This window comes from Vulpes lagopus, chromosome 3, assembly GCF_018345385.1.
Source record: "Vulpes lagopus strain Blue_001 chromosome 3, ASM1834538v1, whole genome shotgun sequence".
Classification (NCBI taxonomy): Eukaryota; Metazoa; Chordata; class Mammalia; order Carnivora; family Canidae; genus Vulpes; species Vulpes lagopus.
Genome location: NC_054826.1, coordinates 128,829,469 through 128,851,207, shown reverse-complemented (window position 1 = coordinate 128,851,207; position 21,739 = coordinate 128,829,469). Strand labels below are relative to the sequence as shown.

The window sequence follows — 21,739 nt, the reverse complement described above, 5'->3', positions numbered from 1 at the left end:
GTACTGCCCACAGCACACAGCGTACCTGTCTGAGGCATACGGTCCCGTATCTGCTGGTATACTCACTGTGAAGCTCCTCCTGTCACCTCGATGCTCACACACCCAATTGCTCTAGGATTTTACTTTTCCTTCAGACTTGATGTCTCCTAATGATTTCAACCCAAACATTACAAGGGAGAGAAGCACTTATATTTAAGACCTATAAGGTGTCACCATCATTTCAGCAGCAATTGTTACGTGACCTGCAAGTGACGTGATTTATACCCTCCTGTGCTGTCAGAGCCGAAGCAAGACGTGGGCTCCCCGTGCACATCTGCAACGGGTGTATGCTTTGCGCTCAGACCACAGCTCCTCAATGCACTCACAAAAGAAATTTCCATACCTCAGAATCCATTGAACTATGCAGTTGAGGAGCTCCCACCTGACTCTCAATTGGAAGTAATGAATCCTGTTATTTTTTTTAAAGATTTTATTTATTCATGAGAGACACAGAGAGAGAGAGAGAGAGAGAGAGAGAGAGAGAGAGAGAGAGAGGCAGAGACACAGGCAGAGGGAGAAGCAGGCTCCATGTAGGGAGCCCGTCTCCAGGATCATACCCTGAGCTGCAGGCGGCACTAAACTGCTGCACCACCCGGGCTGCCCATGAATCTTGTTATTAAGCCCATCCTGTGGACTTTAAAAATTCCAGACTGTGTGCTTTTCATTTCTAAAACTTCTAATTTGGTCATGTATTTCCTACATCTCCATTCATGAGAGCCTACTTTCCATTACCCAGTTGAGTACAGCTATAATCATCATTTAAAAACCCTTGTCTGGGGGGGGGGGATCCCTGGGTTGCTCAGTGGTTTAGCGCCTGCCTTCAGCCCAGGGCATGATCCTGGGGACCCGGGATCGAGTCCCGCGTCATGCTCCCTGCATGGAGCCTGCTTCTCCCTCTGCCTGTATCTCTCTCTCTCTCTCTCTGTCTCTCTCTCTCTCTGTGTGTGAATAAATAAATCTTAAAAACCCTTGTGGGGCGCCAGGTAGCTTCAGTCGGTGGTGGTAGGTTGTGTGACTCTTGATCTTGGGGTTGTGAGTTCAAGCACCACACTGGGTGTGGACAGTACTTAAAATCTTAGGAAAAAACCTTGTCTGATAATTCTAATAACTGACTCATCTTGACATTGGCTTCAGGGGATTCTTCTCCTGTGAGGATGGGTCACCGTTACCTGGCTCTCTCTCTGACAAGTAGTTTAGATTTTTTTCTTAAGTGAAGTATAGATGACACCATCTTGGATTTTATCGTGAACGCATGACCATCAGGTTGTAGGGACTCTACATTATGTTATATTCCTATGAAGACTGTGAGTGCTTTCGTTTTGGTGCCAATGAACCTGGTCAGGCTGGAGCTGGGGCCCTGCAAAGCTTGAGGTGGGCAGACGCCAGTCTCAGCCCATATTTCCTCTTCAGCCGAGCTGTTTCCAGGATGCCCCACACATGCATGATTCAGGAGTCTGAGGAGCCTTGGGTAGAGTTTAGACAGAATTTGCGGTCCCCTCCTCTGGTCTCTCCCTTCCAGAATTGTCTATTCATTCTCTGGTGTCTGCTTATCCTGGGCTCCTTCGTCCTTCAGCCAGAGAGGAGCTGGGATCTCTGCTGGAGCCTCAGCACACGCACCGCCGCAGCCTCGCCAGCCTCGTGTCTTCAGGGGAAAGCTGTACCACACACACAGGGAAATCTCCCTGCTGCCCTCCTCCCTGAGGGTCAATTCCCCATGAAAATCTGTGTACTTTCGTTCGTTCTTCAGAACCTGCAGGGGATTTTTTCATTTTGTTTTGGTTGCTATCTGTGGGTTGGCCTGCCTTTCTTTCTTTTTCTTTCTTTCTTTCTTTCTTTCTTTCTTTCTTTCTTTCTTTCTTTCTTTCTTTCTTTTTTTTAAAGCACTTACTCCTCTACTGACTTCTGGAAGTTGATTTCTTGTACTGGGCAGCCTTGCTGAATTGTTTTATTTTTAAAAGATTATTTATTTGTTTGACAGAGAGAGAGAGAGAGAGAGAGAGAGAGAGAGAGAGACAGCACAAGTAGAGGGATCAGCAGAGGGAGAGGGAGAAGCAGACGCCCAGCGGAATAGGGAGCCCGACGTGAGACTCAATCCTAGGACCTCAGGATCATGACCTGAGCCAAAGGTAGGTGCTTAACCGATAGAGCCCCCTGGGGGCCCCCTGAGTTCTGTTTTAATCGGCATTGGGTTTGGTTGCATATACCGGAAAGCCCAGCTCATAGAAGAGGATCAGACACAGGCAGCCGTGTACCCACAAATCAGCAAATGGGCCTTGGCAGGGATGTGACACCAACACAGACTCTCCACAGGGAATTTGGGTTCACGAAATTATTGGAGGGGCTGGTCGGTGGGAACACGGGGGCCACCGGGGATGCTGGCTTCTGGCTGGACCACGAGCGCTGTGGGCCGAGGCCAGCGTCGGTGTGCAGGCGCTGGCAGCCGGCCAGGCCAGAGGCGCGCATCATCTGACCTCCGGGCCCCTGGCCACAGCCCAGGCAGAGTGGCCTCTGCCTCCTGTCAGCGGGCGGCCAGGTCCCCGCGGGCCCCACATCGGCGGGCAGTGCCTGAGCTCGCGGAGCTGGCTCTCGCCTGCATTTGCCTCCTGCCAAGCGCGGGCTCGCAGCAAACCCTTCCCTGGGCCGTGAGGCTGGGACCACGGTGCCCTGAGCCTGGCCCGGGCTCCAGGAGCCCCGGCTGAGCGCCCCCCACCCGCTGACCCCTGACCCCAGGCTGCTGGGTGGCCTGCAGAGAGCCTGCCCCGCCTCGCTGGGACACCGCACCCCACTCTGCGACTGGCTGCGCGCCTCACCGAGCCCTGGCCTGGGAAACGGGGAGGGAGACCCTGAGGAGCCAGGCCCCAGCTCGGACGCACCTGCTCTTGTGCCCCGGGGAAGGCCAGGCTGCGGCAGCCCACCGCCGGGGCCCTCCTCTTGGTGGCTCCGAGCACAGCCGCCGCCCACACATTCCTGCAGACTGCAGAGGCCCGTTTGTGTCCCTTGGCCCACCTGAGGGCTGCCGGCCTCGGGGCCACCTCCCTGCTAAGCTGAGGAAACCAAGCACACGGGCTCAGGTTTGGTGGATCAACAGGCACCAGGCTGGGGCCACTAGGGGAAGTTCCCAGGCATCTCCTGGGACCCAGTCCAGTGTCCAGGTCACAAGGGACTGACCACGGTCTCCTCTGCATGGGTTTTTTTTTTTTAATAATTTTATTTATTTATTCATGAGAGACACACAGAGAGAGAGGCAGAGACACAGGCAGAGGGATAAGCAGGCCCCATGCAGGGAGCCTGATGTGGGACTCGATCGCGGTCTCCAGGATCATGCCCTGGGTTGAAGGCAGCGCCAAACCGCTGAGCCACCCGGGTTGCCACCTCTGCGTGGGTTGGGGACAAGGGCCCGGCTGGCGTCTGCGTCACTTGTGTGGGCATGCCTGGGCGGGGTGAGGGTGGGGTCACGTCCATCTGCACTCCTAGCACCCCTAGCCAGAGTCTCAGTGGGAGCAGGGATTAGCCAAGGCTGGTAGTGGGAGCCACCTGGGAGGGACCCTGGCCACCCCAGAAACCCCCTCCCCTACCCCCTGAGATTCCCCCTATCCAGGTCCTCATTGCACCTGGGGAGTGTGGAGACAGCCCCGCACTGTCACCCCGGCTCTGCTCAGACAGCAGTGCCCTCGAGGTCAGCTCTGGGCCGGCTGCAGAGCACGTCTGTGCTTGAGGCTAAGTGACCGTGTAGCCAAGACCCTAAGCCTGGAATCGGCTCCCCTGCCCACTCTCTTGGAGGAGCCTGAGCTTGTGAATGTGGTCTGACTTCATTTTCCATCACTTGAGGACCAGACCTTGGGAGGTTGGGCTGGGGTGGGAGAATTGCAGGGGGGAGGGACGGATGGGGCAGCACGTGGTCACCGCTGGCCAGATGCGATGAGCTCAGGACCCTCAGGCTGTGGAAAGGACCTGCCATTGCTCTGTTGTAGACGCAGCCACCTCTGCCTCCTACTGCATGCCGAGACCCCAGGTGGTAGCAGGACAGGGACTGAAGGGCAGGGCAAGGCCGGCGTCTCTGTGGCCAGGCCGCACCCCCAGAGCCCTGGACGGGGCCTGAATCTTCCCCGCCCAGCGTGTGCCGGTATCTGAGGAGCGCCCAGCACGCAGCAGACGCTCAGCCCGTGTGCAGGCGGTCCCTGAATAGCAGGTGACCAGGAGGATGCCGGTCGTGGACGACTCGGGGAGCGGGTGGGGTCCTGGACACCGCCCCTACTCTGCCCCTGCTGGGACCCACTAAACCGGCACTTAAGAAACGAAGCTGAAAAGGAAGTATGACCGCAGCTTGACCTGGGAGACAGCGCGGGTTTGGACTGTTTGCATTTCACACGCAAACATGCGTGCTCCAGGCTGGCGGGAACGGGCTTGAAGGTGCAGGGCAAGTGCAGGTCACTGTGGGGGCTGTGCCCTGACGGCTGACGTACCTCTGTGGCCCCAACCCGGCCTTCCTGGGGGGTGAGGGTGCGAAGGGTGCAGATCCCGGGGCCGTGGCGGCCTGCAGAGGTTCCCAGGACGCCCCCACCTGAGGTGAACGGTGGTGGGGGCACCACCCTCATCCATCCAAGGGCTGGTGGCCTCGCTCCGCTGCCCATTTCCTGGTCTGGGGGTCAGGTTTTCTCCCACCTGCTCTGGAGCCTGCAGGGGGAGGGCTGCTTCCCAGGCACTCCCTGGGGCTAGGCTCTTGGCCAGGCTGAAAAGGGCTGTTGAAGCATGAACGTGCCCCACCCCCCCATTTCTGAGCCTGGGTGGGGCTGACGCAGGCTTGGGTGGATGCTTAGGGGTGCGTGGGCTCTGCCCAGCCCGGGGCAGCCTCCCTTTCTGGGCCTCCCTGGGAGGGGTGAGTGGAGAGGTGGCCTGGTCTCCCGCAGGCCCCGATCAGTGCTCCCCACGAGTGGCTCCCCACCCACTTTCCCACCCTACAGGGGCCGCAAGGCCTCCCCAGCTCCACTCCAGAAAGGCACGGTGGGAGGGTCTTCCCGGAACGCTGCCCACCCACTGCTGCACTCAAGGGCCTGGCAGGTAGGAAGGGGTGTTGCACCTGCTGAGGCCTCTGTTCCAGGAGGCTGGGAGCCAGGTGGGTCCTGCCAGCCTAGTCCACCTGGGCCATGGGTGGGGCAGGATGGGAAGGAGAGATCGGCCACACCCTAGGCAGTGGGGCAGGTGGGTCACCCGGCCCTGTCCCCAGCCCTGGTGTAAATGGGGGAACTGAGGTCAGCCTGAGCCAGAGGTGGCCCTGCCTTCTCGGCCTAAACTCTCTCACCTCACCCTGCCCTGCCCTGCCCTGCAGCCAGAGGGGAGGGATATGAGCCACCAGTTGGCCTCTCACAGCTGGGGGCCTGGCTGACTCAGACCTGGAGGGGGAAGGCCGGCCAGGCAGACTGGTTGGCCCTGGCCCTGGGAGCAGGGCCAGAGGCCGCACAGACGCCACCCGCAGGGGCCTGAGGAGGTTTGATCTGGGGCTCTGAGACCCCTCCAGACCCATAAGGCCCTGCACTGGCCCAGGGCAAGGGGGGTGGGGGGCTAGGGTGGGGGTCCTGCCCCAGCGGTGGCGGTATCAGAGTGGCTCTTTCCCGCAGACAATGGCCCTGCAGACTGCTCAGCCTCCCCTGGGGTCCCGTTGGACCTCCACACGTGGCAGCCTCCTGCTCCTGCTCCTCAGCCTTGGTGAGTGACGGGGTGGGCTGCCGCAAAGTGCTTGGGTTCAGAGAGCATGAGAGGGCAGCTGAGGTTCTTCAGAAAGACTGCCTGCCTCATACCCCCGCCCCCGGTAGGTGCCCTGAGTCCCGGTAGGCTGTCAGCCGTGTCTCTGCCCCCAGAGCTGCCTGTGTCCTGTCCAGGACACCTGGGCGTGGGGATTGTGGCATGGGGTCCCACCTGCTCGTATATCTCTGGCCCTTCCTGGCTGCATGACAACCTCGGAGAGTGCACAGAATCACCCCGTTTTGCTGATATGTGAACTGAGGGCTGGAGGGAGTCATGCATTATCCAGGGTCTCGGCAAGGTTTGGGAGGAGGAGGTTGACAAGAGAAGGCCAGTCCACAACCCCCCGCCTGCTCCTGCAGAGAAGGTCTGCCCCCCAGGGCAGAAGGCCCACATGGTGGATCAGGGACTCAGGGTACCCCTGTGGGTAGAGCGGTCCCTGCTGGGCCGCTATACCCTGTGGTACTGGAAGCTGAGCCAGGGCAGTGATGGGGGCTCAGGCCCAAGGGACAGTGTCCATGGAATGAGCTTCCATTGCCCTGAGCAGCGAGGTCTTAGGAGGTGGCTTGGGCTCCCTGGGGTAGGTTGTGAGGTGTCGAGGCGGGGTGGGGGGGGCAGCTTTGCCTCCTTCCTACCCAGAATGGGGGCCTGTGGCAGGTACACCCAGGAGTCCTTGGCCATCCCCTCAAGCCTGTGCACCTTCCCCTGCAGGGTGGGTGTTACCTTCCAGGGCCCAGGCTGCAGACTCAAGACTGGTAAGGTCCCTCTGGGGACAGAGGAAGGTGTCTGACCCTGGGTGAGGGGTCATGCATGCATGGTTCATGCATGCATGGCTCAGCCACAGCGCCACTCTGCCCTCAGGGTGTCATGACCCCATGGCTGCAAGGCACCTCCCGAGACCTGACCTGGCAGCGGCCTGAGCTCACTGTCATCCTCTCGAGGGACCGGCGGAACACACAGAGTAAGCAGGACACCCTGCCCCCTGGGCTGTCAGGACACCTGGGCGTGGGGATTGTGGCATGGGGTCCCACCTGCTCGTATATCTCTGGCCCTTTCTGGCTGCATGACAACCTCGGAGAGTGCACAGAATCACCCCGTTTTGCTGATATGTGAACTGAGGGCTGGAGGGAGTCATGCATTATCCCGGGTCTCGGCAAGGTTTGGGAGGAGGAGGTTGACAAGAGAAGGCCAGTCCACAACCCCCCGCCTGCTCCTGCAGAGAAGGTCTGCCCCCCAGGGCAGAAGGCCCACATGGTGGATGAAAACCTTGTCTTCTATGAGGAGTGGGAGCTGGAGGCTTGTGTGGACGGGGCCCTGCTGGAGGCTCAGATGGACCGGGTGAACATGGTGCCCTTCACCTACCAGCAGCTTGATGTTTTTAAGCGAAAACTGGACCAGGTAGTTGGTGATGGGCTCATGTCTGCCCGCTGGGCCACAGTTTCGCCAGGTACCCAGGGAGTGGCTGCGGCCCTCACAGTCACCTCCTGGGGCAGCTCTACCCACAGGGGTACCCTGAGTCCCTGATCCAGCACCTGGGGTACTTCTTCTTCGAGATCACCCCTGAGGACATCCACAAGTGGAACGTGACATCCCTGGAAACAGTGAAATCTCTTCTTAAAGTCAGCAAAGGGCACAAAGTGGATGCTCAGGTGACAACCTACCTGGAGGGAGCAGGTGGTGTGGGGTTGTGCAGACCCCAGGGGATGCGTTTCTCCCTGGCCCAGGACGCCTCCATGGCCTCCTTCCACAGGTGGCTGCCCTGATTGCCCGCTACGTGGCGGGAGGGGGCCAGCTGGACAAGGCCACCCTGGACGTACTGGCCACCTTCAGTCCCATGTACCTGTGTGTCCTCAGTCCTGAGCAGCTGGGCTCTGTGCAGCACAGTGTTATTTGGTGAGTCCCAGGGGCCTGCTGGGCATGGTGGGCGTGCTGTGGCCCGCCCAAGCTCACTGCCTGGCCCCATGCTGGCCCTCCAGGGTGGCCAGGGCCCAGGACCTGGATGCATGCCGCCCACCGCAGATGGACGTCCTCTACCCCAAGGCCCGCACTGCCTTCCAGAACCTGAGCGGGTCTGAATACTTTTTGAGGATCAAGCCCTACCTGGGTGAGCCAGGGAGAACACCTGGGGGCAGGATGGTGGGACCTGGCTCTTACCCCACCCAGCAGCTGCTGTCGCCATGACAGGGGCTCCACACAGCCTCTGCCCTTACAAGTGTGTGTAGGTTGACACCCGATGAGTTCTGAGTCCCACTCAGGTACTCCCTCCGCCACCCACACCTCTCCACCCACCCAGAGGGTCAGGTGGTCACCTGGGTTCCCCTGGCCCAGGAATTCCGAAAAAGTGGGCTTTTTGCAGCAGCCTGTGCTTAGAGGGTTAGACTGGGGCCTGTTGTGAGGTGTCACGCTTGGTGCCCCTCTCCCCGCGGGCAGGTGGGGCCCGCACCGAGGACCTGCGGGCTCTCAGTCGGCAGAACGTAAGCATGGACACAGCCACATTCAAGATCCTGCGGAGGGAGGCGGTGCTGGTACGGCTGCGGGGCGGGGCCACAGAGAACAGGGCGGGACCACACAGAGAGGGGCGGGGCCAGAGGCGGGGGCCGCAGGACCGCCCAACCGTAAGGGGCGGGGCCACAAGGCAGTGCGGTCGTAAGGGGCGGGGCCACATAAAAACAGGGCGGAGCCGCAGGGGCGGGGCCACACAGGGGGCGGGGCCGCAGGACAGTGCGGTCGTAAAGGGGCGGGGCCACACGGGGTTGCCCCGGCCAGGGTCAGCTACAAAGTCTGGGGGGGCTCAGGCAGGGTGCTTGGGCCCGGGAAGCCCCGGGAGGTGTGGACATGGCAGACCTTCTGGGGGAGGATGGGCGGCCCTGACGGCCACGTGGGGACTCCGGCAGCCGCTGACTGTTGCCGAGGTGCAAAACCTTTTGGGTGCAAACCTGGCGGGCCTGAAGGCGGAGCAGGGGAACAGCCCCGTGCGAGACTGGATCTTACGGCAGCGACAGGATGACCTGGACCGTCTGGGCCTGGGGCTCCACGGTGGCATCCCCAACGGCTACCTGGTCATGGACCTCAGCTTCCGAGGTTGGCTGGGTGGCTGGCTGGGTGGGGCTGGGGCAGAGCCAGGCATGGCGCCTGAGTCACTGTCTCTGCACAGAGGCCCTCTCAGGGGGCGCCCGCCTCCTCGGACCGGGACCAGTGTTCACTGCCATCCTGGCTCTGCTCTTGGGTTTGACCCCAAAGTGAGCCCACTGCTCTGGACGCTGGACCTCTCCTGCTGCGAGGCTCCCTGGCCACCCCAAGGGGACTGGAGTTCAATAAAAGGCCACCATCCTTCCCCGCAGAGATACCCTGTGGTGTTCTGAGGGCGGGTGGGAAGGCCCGACTGTGTCACCTGGTGGATGTGCTTCCTGAGCGGTGGCCCCTCCTATCCGCATGTGGAGATGAGGGTCCAGGGGCCTGACTCCGGGCAGGGGGGTGGCCCTCGGGGCCCTCTTACCACTGTTTCCATTCCCAGGGCCTTCCCTCCGAGGCCAAACCAGCACTCAGGGTGGCTTCTGGTGACAGAGCCCAGGAGATGGCAGACAGAAGTCCTATTCCCCACTAAGAGGGTCTCTGCCCCTCCTTGGGCTCAGGGCAAAGGGACCCAGGCTGGAAGATCACCTCATCTTTTATTCAAATCAATCAGCAAGGCTCCCCCCATGCCAGTTTTTTATCCTGAGGGAGGCCAGGGGCTGGGCAGCATCGCTGTCAACTGTTCAGGGCTGGTGAGTTCATGGGCAGGTCCTCATTCCAGCTCCGTGTCCTGGGAGCTGGGTGTGAGTAGGGACCAGCCCCACAAATCCCTAGGATGTGGGCTGTGGCCAGGTCCTCTGGGCCCGGAGCCTGCAGCTCGGACTGGACGGGTGTCCAGCTCCACCCTCAGCCTCAGCCTCAGTTTCCCTGCATGCGGTGCTGGGGCAGTGCCATCTTCGGAGGCCTTGGTGCAGGAGCCCCACAAGGAATCCTGGCTGGGGCCTGGGGAGCCCAAGTGCAGCAGCCACAGGAGGCCCAAGGGCAGGGCCACGGCGAGTAGCAGGTACCCCCGGTGGGCTGGTGGGCTGCCTGCAGGTGGAACACGGATGGAGTGCCGGTCAGTCCCAGCTGGCAGCCTCCGGGGCCTGCACAGCCCCTCACTCTGGGCTCCACGCCCTCGTCATCCCTTGGGTAGGGAAGGCCAGTGGGGCCGCCATGGAGGCTGCTCCTCTGGGCCCTGACACGGATCTCACAGCTCTCCACCCTCCCTGGTGCTCAGCAGGTATTGGGGGAGGTGATTTTGTCCTTCAGTAACTAAACAACCAGGGAAGAGTGAGGCCAATGTCCCCCAGACGTCACCCAAGGAAGCAAAAGTATGAGGTTGTGAGATGAGAAACCGGGGTCCTCCGTGGCCCTGGACAGATGGGGCAGGCCCACCAGAGCGGAGGGAGGGGTGGGGCGGGGCATACCGGAGGCAGGGGCATCGTTCCCAGGCTGGCCCGAGGTGGGGGCTGGGTAGGGCACCCCAGGTGTGGTGCTGGGGGTCCCGGTGGTGGGGCGGGCGGGGCCGGGGGGGCTGGCGGGATCCGTGTCCAGGCCCAGCTCTCCTAGGGCCGACGTGTTCAGGCTGCGGAGCCAGGAGCTGATGGTCGGGTGGCTGCGCGCCTTCCGCAGGTCTCCCACGTTCTGGCCCAGCAGTGTCGTCACATTGCCCACACTCAGGTTCTGTGAGAGGAGGCAGGGGGCCATGGGGGCAGGTCCAGAGGGGCCTGCAGAGGCCAGCTCTGGGACCAAGGGCAGACCCCGTAGGGTGGTACTTAACTCAGGAGCGGGCGCAGGGGCGAAGCCTGGCAGACGGGACCTGGGGTTCTTGCAGTCTGCACACCTCCGCCCTGGGGGTGCACGGGGCAGGCAGACTGTGCCAGAGGCCTCCCCTGCCCCATCCCCGGCCGGGCAGCTGCAGGGCCCACCTGCAGCACTCGGGGGTTCAGCGTGGTGAAGGTGTCGATGTCCATGGAGACGTTCGCCTGGACCAGGTGCCGGAGCTCCTCCACAGGGGCGCCGCCTGGGGGCCAGCCGTGGTGAGCCAAGAGGGGCGGGGGCTCCCGGGGTCACAGCACCCTCACTCAGGGCTGGGGGCTCTCGGGGTCACACTGCCCTCGCAGGAGCTGAGCTGGGGCTCTCGGGGTCATAGCGCCCTCACTCGGGGCGGGGCTCTCGGGGTCACAGCACCCTCGCAGGAGCTGGGCCAGGGCTCCCGGGGTCACAGCGCCCTCACTCGGGGCTGGGGGGCTCCTGGGGTCACAGCACTCTCACTTGGGGCCGGGGGCTCCCGGGGTCACAGCACCCTCACTCGGGGCCGGGGGCTCCCAGGGTCACAGCACTCTCACTTGGGGCCGGGGGCTCCCAGGGTCACAGCACCCTCGCAGGAGCTGGGCCAGGCTGGGGACTCACCCAGGTAGGGACGCATGAGGCGGTAGTAGGCCGCTGTGCTCCTGGCGCCGCCAAAGGCCTCACGGGCCTTGGTGTAGAGCACGTCTTTGCGGCTCTGAGGGCAGGAGGAGATGTCCAAGGCCCCAGCCTGCCTGTGGGACAGAGAGGCTGCTGGTCGGGCTGGGACCCCGTGCCCCCCTTCCCCACCACAGCTTTCCTCTGGCTCCGTCTGCTGTGCTGAACAGTGTCCCCCAAGACCTCAGAACGTGACCTCGATGGAGAACAGAGCCATACTACTTGTGGACAGGATCTAACGGCCTCACGCTGAATTAGCCATCCCAGTCAAACCAGTGGCCATGTGACAAGGAAACCAGTACGCAGGCGCCGAGAGGCAGGCAGAGGCTGAGGGGATGCGCCCACCTGCCCAGGAAGGCCAAGGGGCTCAGCAGCGGCACGTGCAGGATGGACACCCGCCCCAGGTTCCAGGCGGAGCTGGCCCTAGGACCTCTATATCACAAGGGAAGTTTCTCTCATTGTAAACCACCTGGTTGGTGATCCTCGCTTGTGCAGCCACCGGAGGCTGAGCACCCCCTCCCCGGCCGGCTCACCGGAACTCCGAGGGCCTGATGGCCTGGATCTGCCGGGGACTCATCCAGCAGAGGCGCCAGCCCCCGATGGCCACGAGCAGGGCGCCGGTGATGGTGCCGTTGTGGTCCAGGTACTTCTGTAGGACAGCCTGGAGGCAGGGCGCAGGTTGGTGGGGCTGGGGCGGTGCCTCCCTTCCCCTCCCCGCGCCCCGCCCCCCCCGCCGTGGCCCTCACCTCAGTCTGGTTCTCCAGGGCCACGTCCGAGGCCAGCAGGGCCACAACCGTGTCCCTGGACGTGATGTTCCACTGGCCAATCTCCGAGCGGGAGTAGAGGTAGACCAGCGAGGTGATGAGTCGCAGCTGCTCCTCGGGGACACCGTGTGGGTAGACCTGGGGGGTGTGAGGGTCAGGCCACGCTGCCCGTGCCCCCCACCTCCTCCCGCAGCTGGTCAGCAGCGCACCCGAGCCAGCTTGGCCTTGACGACGCGCTGGCACTCGGCTGGCAGGGGGTGCTGCAGCAGGGGGTCCAGGTTGGCTGTGAGCACGCGGCTGCCCAGGCAGGACTCCAGCTGCAAGCAGTCATAGCGCACTAGAAACAGGTTGTCATGCAGCGTGGCCGCCGTGATGTCTCCACGGAGGCAGGGTCTCCCTGTGGTGGGGGGGTTGGGGGTTTCAGCTGACCTTTGCTGACTTTGCCCCCCTCCAACCTTAATCTACCTTTGACTCTCTCTGAACTTGACCTCTAGCCAAGAACTTGGCCTAGACCATATAGAGTCAAACCTGACCTTGACCTGTGGTTCAGCTCAGTGGCCTCCTACCACGCCCCCAACCCCAGGCTGGATGTGAAGCCCTGGGCTATACCCAGGAGGTCCAGCAGCAGTGGGACTGTGTGTTGGGTTGGGAGCCCAGATCAAGGGGAGGGACAGCATCCCCAGGCCACAGTGGCCACACTCACCTGTGCCCCTCTTGGGCCGAGAGGACACCGACTCAGCCTTGGCCTCGAGGAAGCCAGTGACGAAGCGCCTGGCATCGCACTGGCTGAGCTGCCCAGCTCGGTACGTGGCCACCATGCCCCTGAAGAAGTCCAGGCCCACAGCCTGGCGAGGCAGGCATGGAGACTCCATACCCTGGGGAGGGGCTGCCAGGGGCCACCTGGTTCCTCCTCCTGTCCCACAGACAGAAACCCGGGGACGCTGGTACGTCCTACCCCCAGGCCTGGACAGGCTGGTGGAGGGTCGGTGGATACCCCTGCCCTTGTCCACAGCCAGCTCGACCATCCCCCACTGGAAACTGTCCTACCTCCTGCACCTGCATCCACAGGCTGGGGCTGATGTAGGTGGCCAGGGGTCCTAGAGCCTGCAGCCCCTCTAGGTCCCAGGAACCAGGAGGCCTGGTGTGTGGTAAGGGAGCACCGCGACGGGGTCAAGAGCAGAGCCCAGCCTCTGGAGGCTGCCCGCCCCTCCCTGAGCACCCGGTTTCCAGAGCCTGCCCTGTGGGGGACACACCTCCTGCTCAGCCGAGGCCCTCCCACCCCAGGTGTCTGAGCGGAGGGTACTGGGCCCGGCCTACCCAAGCACGGTCGTGCCACTGGCTAGCAGCGTGTTGAGGGCGGCTTGCTGGGTGGTAGTGAGCCCGCGGCAGCGCTGCAAGTTCTCCAGCACACGGGGGTCTGCGGCCTCGATGCTGGACGCGTCCATGTCACACACCAAGACCCCGAGGAGCAGCAGGTCAGAGGCGCTGAGCTGCAGCCGGGGCCCCCCCTGCCGGACAGCGGGTCAGCACCGGCCTGGCCCCACCACCTGTCCGCCTGTCCTATCCCGGCGTGCCCACGGTGCCTACCAGGCAGGCCAAGGCCATGTGTCGCAGGGCGGCCCTCTGGTCTGGCAGGTTGGCTAGCAGCTCCGTGTCCCCCTGGGTGGCGCGGTGGATGAAGGCCCGGCACCTGGCTTCCCTCACCTGAGTCAGGCTGCAGGCAGGTTGGCGGGTGGGAGGGTGGAGGCCACCTGAGGGTCCTCTGGGATGGCCCACGTATCCCTGGGGAGCTCAGGCTCTGCTGCCTGAATTCGAGGTGGGGTAGGGGGCAGGCACTCACTCATAGAAGAGCAGCAGGTCCGGGGGGTGGAGCTCAAAGTCGTCCTGGAGGCCGCGCAGAGTGACCAGGTTGGCCAGGCAGCTGAGCTGGGCAGGGTAGAGGCGTGTCGCTCGCTTGCCCACCTGGGGCTCCGGGCCCTCCTTTCTGCCCCATTCCCCTTGAACCCCATGTGGGGCCCTTCCCGCCGCCTGGGCTCTGTCACCCGCCCGACGTTTCCTCTCCCTGTCAACCTCCGCATCAGAACCAGTCTCGGGGAGTGTCAAGGGCAGCCTGACACCCCCCGCTAGGTCTCCAGGCCTTCTGCCCCCACCCCGGCCCCCACTGCACTACAGCAGCTCAGAGTCCTTTATCCTTTTTTTTTTTTTTTTTTTTCCAGAGTCCTTTATCCTGATGCCACCTCCCGCCTGGACTTCTTGTCTCACTTGATTGACTTTGGGGTCGTTCCAGATTTATTACTAATTTCATACTAACTTTATGATGAGACAAAATAGTAGCTTTTTTGTTTTTGCTGCTTTAAGCTCAGGGGCAGGCAGTGCTTGGGTCTGCTGTGGGTCAAGTGGGCACAGATGGCAAGGGAGAGGCCAGTGGGCTGGAAGATCTACACACGGCCCAGAGGGCCCGCCCCAGGGAGGCAGGAAGTGCCCAGCTCAGGCCTGGTGGACAAGCCCTCACTAGAACCAGACAGAAGGTGGGTAATTGGCTGAGAGGTCCTGGAAACGGCCCCACGTGGGCAGCACCAGAGAGTCACCCATGGGAGGGAAAACTCAATGTAAGATGGCTAGACCTCCTGGCACGTCGGGGTCCCCCGAAGAGACGCATCTCAGGTGCTTGCGAGGTTGCCAGGGTCTCGGGCATGGCCCCGACACTCCGGTGGGCTCGCTCCCCATCCTGGCCCCATGGGCCCCCGGCTGACCCTCTGCCCGTAGCTGGGGACGCCCTTCCTTCCGACCTGTCTCCTCCCCTGCCTGTCTGCCCCTGCCCTCAGCACCCCCCTGCCCCCACCAGCCACAGCCACACACCTGCCAGGCTCTGAGAAGTGCCTGCTGTGTTGCCATCCCCCTGATGAGATCGGAAAGCTGGTCCCGGGGCAGCTGGCTGGCCGGCTGGCACCAGAAGTTGTGCAAGAGGGAGGAGGTGTTGGCGCTGGCAGGAAGGAGGCAGGTGGTGAGGGGCGGCAGAGTAAGGTATGCGGTAGGGACGTCAGCACCCCCAGCGCGGAGGGAGCGAGACCCAGGAAGCCTGGCCAGCGGCACCTCGGCCCACGGCAGCCTGGGCCCTCACGCGGCAGGCGCAGTCCCAAGCTGCAGGCACGCTTCACCATGGCCCTGGCCTAGTCCCGGCGGGCTCTGAGCTGGGCAGGTTCCACTGTCCCAGCGACGGCCGAGGGCTTGTAGGCGACATGGCCTGGGCACATGCTGGGCCACCACAGCCGCGCTGGCTTCCAGCCTGGGGCTCCTCACACTGTGCACGGGGAGGGCGTCCTGTGCGTGCCGGCCTGGGCCCCTGCCCTCCCCAGCCCACACCCATCACCCACAGATTGACGGCTCGTCAGCTCTCTCTAACCCCGGGAAGGGAAGGGGGGCTGAGCCCACATTCAGGACCCGAACGGTGCTTGGAGATGCCTGAGTGTTGGGGCCGGAAGAACAGCCAAGCCCTGGGCAGAGGAAGGAGGCCCAGAGGACCCAGGACGCGGAGTAATCGCCTGCCAGGCCAGGAGCAGTGCATGTGGTGAGGGGCTGCGAGGGCCTGGGGGACCCGCTCCTGGCCCCCTGGCTGTGACTCTGATGCAGGACACTGGTTGCCCTGGGCCATCTCGGGCCTGCAGCCCCGCCTCCACTATGCCCGGGCCGTGGAGTGCAGAACCTGGAGATGCACCCCCCACCCCTGCCTGCCAGAGGATCAGCTGCAGAAACGTGATCTGGTTGTTGGAGCGGCAGGACGGGCTGGCACTCACATGGCCCAGGGGTCGGCCCTGCTGGCATCCAGCCCTCGCTCGGAGAGGCCCTGGGCCTGGGGACAACAGCAGTGCGTGGTGAGCCACACGAGGACGGCGAGGCCTGGGCTCACCTGGGCACCTGCAACGGAACAGGCCGTGAGCAGCTGCCGGCCCCCCAGGCCCATCCCTCAAGATCTGCCTGGGGTCCCCTGTGTCCTAGGGTAGGCCTACGACCACAGATGGTCTTGCCACCCTAGGGGAGTCTAGCCGTGGGAACCACTCCCCGGAGTGTCCGAGGTACCCCCTCGTGAGGGCCATCTCACCTGCTCTGGGGCCCATGGCTGTGTGGTGAGCACTGCTTGTCCTGGCAGGAAGGTGTGGGGTCACGGGCCGTGGGTCCAGGACAAGCTGGAGAAGAGAAGGTGATGAGACCCACCCCCTCACCTTCCCCTGCCCTCTTTAGCATGGGGCATAGACAGGGAGGTGCAGTCCAGGGTCGTATAGGATGGGTGCCCTGCCACCGCGTGTCTGTGTCTTTGGGGAGGGGTGCAAACCCCACAAAGAGTGTGTCTCTGGAACTGGAGGGAGTGGCACGAGGAGGGGCCTGTCTTATCCCAGGCCGGGCTCCTGGGACCTGCAGGCTTAGGTGTCTCCAATAAACAGATCTGTCGACAGCTACAGGGGAGGGCGGGGGTCTCAGTAAGTCTCTGCAGGTGGGTACGGGTAGAGGCTTGGGGGCTCTCAAACCTGTCCCCAAAGCTCTCTTTCCCTCCTGGGGCCTCGGACACCCAGCCAGACGGTGCTCTCAGCCACAAGCTGCACCACAGCCTCTCCCCTGTAGCAAGCAGCCCTGCCAGTCTCCAGATGGTGGCCTTAACTGTGACCTGAAAGGTATCCTGTGGGGTCCTGGGGCCTCTAGATGCTGCCTGGCCCCGGGCAGTTACCGTCACTCCTATGTGGGGGATGAAGGGGAAGCTTGGAGAAGCTCAGTTACTCACCCAGGGCCACCGGGAGACCGCCACAGAGCCAAGGCCCTGTGGGTCCGGGTGGCAGTGGCCCTGTCCCAGCCGTCGCTTCTCACCTGAGCGTGGAGACCATCTGCTGTAGGAGGGCTGCCCCTGTGCCCCAAGGTGGCTGTCGAATGCAGGGGGTGTAGGCTGGGTGCCAGGTGCTTCAGACACCAGTGACCCCAGTCTGACTGTCAGCCCCTACAGCTGAGCACTGGGGCACAGTGGTGGTGCCGGGGGGTGCCACCTGGCTTCCTGCTCACATCCATGCCTCACCCAACACCCTGACTGCCCGGGCACCCGCTCCCGCAGTGATGCCTGCCAGGCAGATGTGTAGGGGAGGGCCCAGCACTGCGTCAGGTGAGGCTGCCATGTGCACCCCTGGGGGCCCCAAGCACAGCAGAGAGCACACCTGCTCTCCAGCCCTGGGGGAGTGGGAGGCTGAGCTCACGTTTGGCAGCTGCCCAGCGCACACCCCTTCCCACCGGGGAGCGAGTCTGCGCCCTGAGGACTGTATGTGCCTTTGCATGCGTGCTGGTGTTCTTGTGCACATGTGTGTGTCCAGGAGCACCCACGGCTATGTGCATGTCTGGTGCATGCGTTCCCTGCAGCAGGGACGTTCAGCGCACGGGGATCCAGTGTGGGACGTGGGACCTGGGTGCAGTGACACGTGTGGCAGTTTCTGCCCTGTGAGCACGTGTGTCTGTACACGTGTGTACTGTGTGGGGGGACTCGCTGGCCCCAAGCAGGTGACCTCAGTGACAAAGAGCACTGCCACACATGCCCTGAGGCCCAGGGCGGGGCAGCTCCACCAGGTGGGGCCTCTGAGGCCTGGTAGGAGGTGCCCTATCTGGGGTAGGTGGGGCAGGGTGCCGAGGGGGACCCGGGACTCATCCCCTCCTGGAGGGGATGCAACTCCCGCTCTGCAGGGCTGGGGGGCCTGGGCCGTGGAACTCCATGATACTGGCTTAGCTACCGGACGACTGCCACCAGCACCGCCAGGCGGGCTCTTTGGGCTGCACCTCAGGGCCAAGCAGACGCGCTGAGCCGGAGGGACCAGCTGGGGACTGGACAGCCCCACAGAAGTTCGGCTGCACTGCGTGGGGCTCCACGTTCTCCTGGCCTTCCAGCAGCACATGGGCCCCAGGAGCTTGCCTGTCGCGGGGCTGCCCCACACTTTCCCCTGCCCACAGCACCTGTCTGGCCACCCTCACCTGAGGAAACTCTCCTTGCTGTCCCTGTCCAGGAGGCCCTGCCTGATTCCCACTCCAAACCTGGCCCACCCACAGCTGGGGGCGGACAGACAGTCTGTATAGTTGCATCCTGGCTCTGCAGCCTCAGCCTGGGGGCCACCACGTGGGAGACAGCCAACCCGTAGGAGCAAGGTCTGGGTCTGGCCTGTGGGTGACTCTCTGGGTCCTGGGTGCCTCAAGGGGCCAAGGAGACCTTCCAGGGGGAAGCAGCAGGGCTGGGGGAAGGGCAACACACATTCCCCAGGGGGGGACCCGTCCTTGTGCACCTCCCCATCCTGTCTCCCTGCCTTGAGGGCTACCGGTGTGTCTGTCCAGCCCTCCAGCTCCTACGTTGTGTGCTCTGCTGGCCCAGCCCGTGGGCCCCACCAGGCCAAAGGGTCCAGACCAGTGTTCTACGGCTGGCCACGCCTGCCCTCTGCTCTCTCCCAGTGCCCACCCGAGCCAGGAGAGCCCACTCTGCAGGGCAGCCGGTGTTCTCATGCTGGAGAGCCCTAAGGAGAATATGGTGTCAGCCGCCCTAGGGAAGAGCCCTGCTGAGAGCAGATGGGTGCTGCAAGGCTCTGGCTAGGAGAACTGGAGATCTAGGAAGGAGCTGACCCAGTGCCAATCCTTCACACAGAGCCCCACATCCACATAGGGCCGCAGGGTGCTCGCTGCATGGCAAGGCAAGGACAGGTCAGCAGCCAGGACCACAGGGTCCATCCTGGGTCCTGCTGGGGGACCTAGGGTGGAGATCTCCCCTGTGCAGGGAAGAGAGCAGGGTTCTGGGGCCCCCCAAAGCTTCATGTCAGACGGATTCATAGTCACTCAAAATGTCAGTCACTGAGTATTTATTCGGGGTCCTCAGAGCTCAGCTACACCTAGGCTGATGTGGGTGTGGTTTGGGGATGGAAGAAATGGGGGCTGGCCAGCCTAGCTCCCAAGCTGAAGTCTGAGGACCGTGGCTGCCCAGGCACTGTGAGAGGACTGAGGGGCGTGGCTCAGACCCTCCCCAGGTGCGTGTGGATGGAGAGGAGGCCCACAGCGGAGCCGGGTAAAGCAAAGGCACGAGGCAGTACCGGCTGGGCAGGATTGGTCAGGGTCTGCAGGTGGAGACGACCCAGCCAGGGCAGGCTGACCAACACAGAAGGTCCAAGAAGAGCAATGAGGAGCAGGATGCTCTGAGGCCCAGCCAGGAGCCAGGAGGACCCCAACCTGATGCTGGCCCAAGTGTCGGCTCTGTCTGTTACAGGGTGACCCTGGGCAAATCTACAAAACAAGCCCCTAGGGATGAAGCTTTGGAGTCAGGAAGGCAGGTCCCGGTTTCCCCCAGAGGGGGGAGCAGGTGTGCTTAGGGGGAGGTCCCATCCTCTACCATCATGGTGGCCTGGCTCCCCCTGCTGGCCTCGTCCGCCTCTCTCCAAGTCTGGTTGCTGTAGCCGGGTCCTCAGGCCCCATCCACCGGGAGGTCACACACACAGGGCCACCCCCGCCTCAGGATGGGCCTAGGGCTCTTCCCTGCAGCCCCCATCCCTATAGGGGTCCCAGCCTGCCACTCCCACTCAGCCTGCTGCCCTCAGTGGTCAGGCTCCAGTGTCCACTCTGACAGCCACTGCAGGCAGGAGGCCCGCTGCGCCTCTGTCTCAGGGGACTTGCTGGGGAGTGTGGGAGTGCTGCAAGACGCAGGGCACCCTTCTGTGGGATCAGGATCGGGAGCAGCCCTCAGGACCTGGACGAGCTGGTCCAGTGACTGCACTAGGGTGTGGGGGCTCCAGCAGGCATCGAGCGCCGGCACGAAGGGATCTGGTGTGCAGGCCTCCACACACTCGCTGCGGGTGGGGATACGCAGATAAAAGGCGTGCAACATCATGCGGAAGGGCTGCTCTTCTTGGTCCAACGCCTGCCCGTAGGTCAGGTCCCCCACGACAGGATGGCTGAGAGCACTGCAATGCACACGCAGCTGGTGCGTCCGGCCTGTGGGGGGGATAGGGGACCAGTAGGGTGGGAGTGCCATCCCATGCCCACCCTCACCCACTCAAATCACCCCATAACCCTACTCTCTGTTGCCCTCTCAAAGCTCCACAAAACCCTTAGAAAGAACAGACCTCCTGTTCCCTGTTACAAACAAGAACGCCAGAGATACAAAGAGGAGTCAACTCCAAGATCACTGCCAGGAGAGGCAGAGCCGGGAATGCTGCAGAAGCCCTGCGAGCTGTCCCGCTACCCTCACATCAAAGATAGCAAGGCCGTGTGTGGAGCAAGAGGCTGCAGGACATGGGGTGCAAACAGTGGAGTGGCCCCAAGCAGGCTGCTGTGCCCCTGTGCCACCACTTCCTCTCGTGTGTGACAAAGATGCCACAGTACCCGGAGTGAAGAGATGCCGGCACAAGGTGTTCACCACGTGGGGGGGCACCATTAGCCGACGACAAGAGGGCCTGGAAAGCTTCCCGCCCTGCCCCTGGCGCACCTGTGAGTGGCTGCAGCAGCACTTTGGAGACGGGATCGCCTGCATACAGCCCGTGTTCCAGGACTACCAGCTCTGTCAGGCTCGGTTTGGGGTTCTCACAGCCTGCGAGCAAAAGACAAAGCGTGAGCGTGGCTGGACCAGCGCCGGGCCCAATCCACCCCAGCCCAGCTCACTCAGGGTCCTCTCTGGGTGCCGTGTGCCCGGCGATCCCACCTTTCTGCCCTCCGTACCCTCTGTGCCCTCAATGCACATGGTGTGAGCCCGACCCTCTGTGCTGTTCCTGCCGATGGCATAGTTGATGGTCATCCGGCTCTCCTGCACGTGTCCCCGCACCTGCTGGGCAGAGTCACAGGCTGCTCTCAGGGCCACCCACCACGACCGGGGTGGGGACAGTCGGCCTGCCGGCGTGGCTGAGAGTTGGAATCCCCCGCCTCGGGGCCTGGTCAGGCCTTACCAGAGCCAGATAGGCCTTGGTGACACGCCGCTCCTTGAAGCACTTGTACGCGCTGCCCGCTGCCGCCTTGTTCAAGGCCACACAGAGTGCCCCGCTGGTGGAGAAGTCCAACTGGTGGCAGAACCTGGCACGGGGTGGGCGATCAGGGCTGGCGCGCCTGGGGGTGTCCACTGCCCCCCACGGAAGCTCCCAGTACCTGAAGCCATAGTAGGTGTCAGGATCCGCTAACTCCGGGAAGTGGTGGCGCAGCTGCTTCTGGAGGGTGGGAATCTCGCGCCACATCCTGCTGTCGATGCGCAAGTCCCAGTGCTTGTTCACCACCAGGAAGTCCCGGCTCTGGTACACCACGGACAGGTTCTCTATCCGGCCCGGCTCCATGGTGGGGGCCTGCAACGCGGAGCGCGTGTGTGCACGGGGGTCTCCGGGGCGCGGGTGGGAAGCCAGCCAGGCGCAGGGCACCTCCCGCGCCCCGCTGCACCCCCGTCCCAAGCGGCCGTCCCACCCACGCCCCGGATCCGGGACACGCGGCCCCGCGCCCGGCCCACGCCGGGACCGACCTGCAGCTGGGCAGGGCCGCCGGGCCCCTCGAGGCAGCCCCCGGCCCTGGCTCCAGCACCCGCCCCCGCGCCCCCCGTGACCCCGGAGCCGCGCCTCGCTGGGCCCGGCCTGAGCGCGCAGCCCCGCCCCCGCCCCGGCCGGCCGGCCGAACGGACCAATGGCGAGCGTCCGCGGCGCCCACGG

At 63.3% G+C, this 21,739-nt stretch overlaps 3 protein-coding genes across 6 annotated transcripts; 1 reads left to right on the top strand and 2 right to left on the bottom strand.

The window, feature by feature from the left end:
* Positions 1–4,943: 4,943 nt before the first annotated feature.
* On the top strand, positions 4,944–9,111 carry LOC121487972 (mesothelin-like). The gene is made up of 11 exons (XM_041750120.1): positions 4,944–5,097; positions 5,655–5,742; positions 6,490–6,533; positions 6,640–6,739; positions 6,998–7,176; positions 7,272–7,427; positions 7,529–7,671; positions 7,755–7,882; positions 8,209–8,303; positions 8,673–8,859; positions 8,933–9,111. The coding sequence occupies exons 2-11, from the start codon at positions 5,658–5,660 to the stop codon at positions 9,019–9,021; spliced, it is 1,206 nt and encodes a 401-aa protein (XP_041606054.1). The 5' UTR covers positions 4,944–5,097; positions 5,655–5,657; the 3' UTR covers positions 9,022–9,111.
* Positions 9,112–9,562: 451 nt separating this feature from the next.
* On the bottom strand, positions 9,563–18,800 carry LOC121487114 (mesothelin-like protein). The gene is made up of 16 exons (XM_041748557.1): positions 18,696–18,800; positions 16,162–16,246; positions 15,857–15,977; positions 14,922–15,045; positions 13,903–13,988; positions 13,650–13,776; positions 13,380–13,570; positions 13,110–13,200; positions 12,766–12,907; positions 12,272–12,459; positions 12,045–12,200; positions 11,832–11,959; positions 11,245–11,375; positions 10,761–10,855; positions 10,260–10,515; positions 9,563–9,879 (listed from the first exon to the last, which is right to left on the bottom strand). The coding sequence occupies exons 1-16, from the start codon at positions 18,798–18,800 to the stop codon at positions 9,563–9,565; spliced, it is 2,343 nt and encodes a 780-aa protein (XP_041604491.1).
* Positions 18,801–18,913: 113 nt separating this feature from the next.
* Positions 18,914–21,680, bottom strand: RPUSD1 (RNA pseudouridine synthase domain containing 1). Of its 4 annotated transcripts, XM_041746804.1 has the most exons (6): positions 21,556–21,680; positions 21,195–21,385; positions 20,999–21,122; positions 20,775–20,880; positions 20,545–20,646; positions 18,914–20,051 (listed from the first exon to the last, which is right to left on the bottom strand). In XM_041746804.1, the coding sequence occupies exons 2-6, from the start codon at positions 21,374–21,376 to the stop codon at positions 19,654–19,656; spliced, it is 912 nt and encodes a 303-aa protein (XP_041602738.1). In that variant the 5' UTR covers positions 21,377–21,385; positions 21,556–21,680; the 3' UTR covers positions 18,914–19,653. The 4 variants fall into 4 exon arrangements, with proteins under 4 accessions (XP_041602738.1, XP_041602740.1, XP_041602741.1 ...); XM_041746806.1 differs by having other exon boundaries at positions 20,811–20,880; positions 21,195–21,669; XM_041746807.1 differs by having other exon boundaries at positions 20,811–20,877; positions 21,195–21,668.
* Between the last annotated feature and the right edge of the window lie 59 nt (positions 21,681–21,739).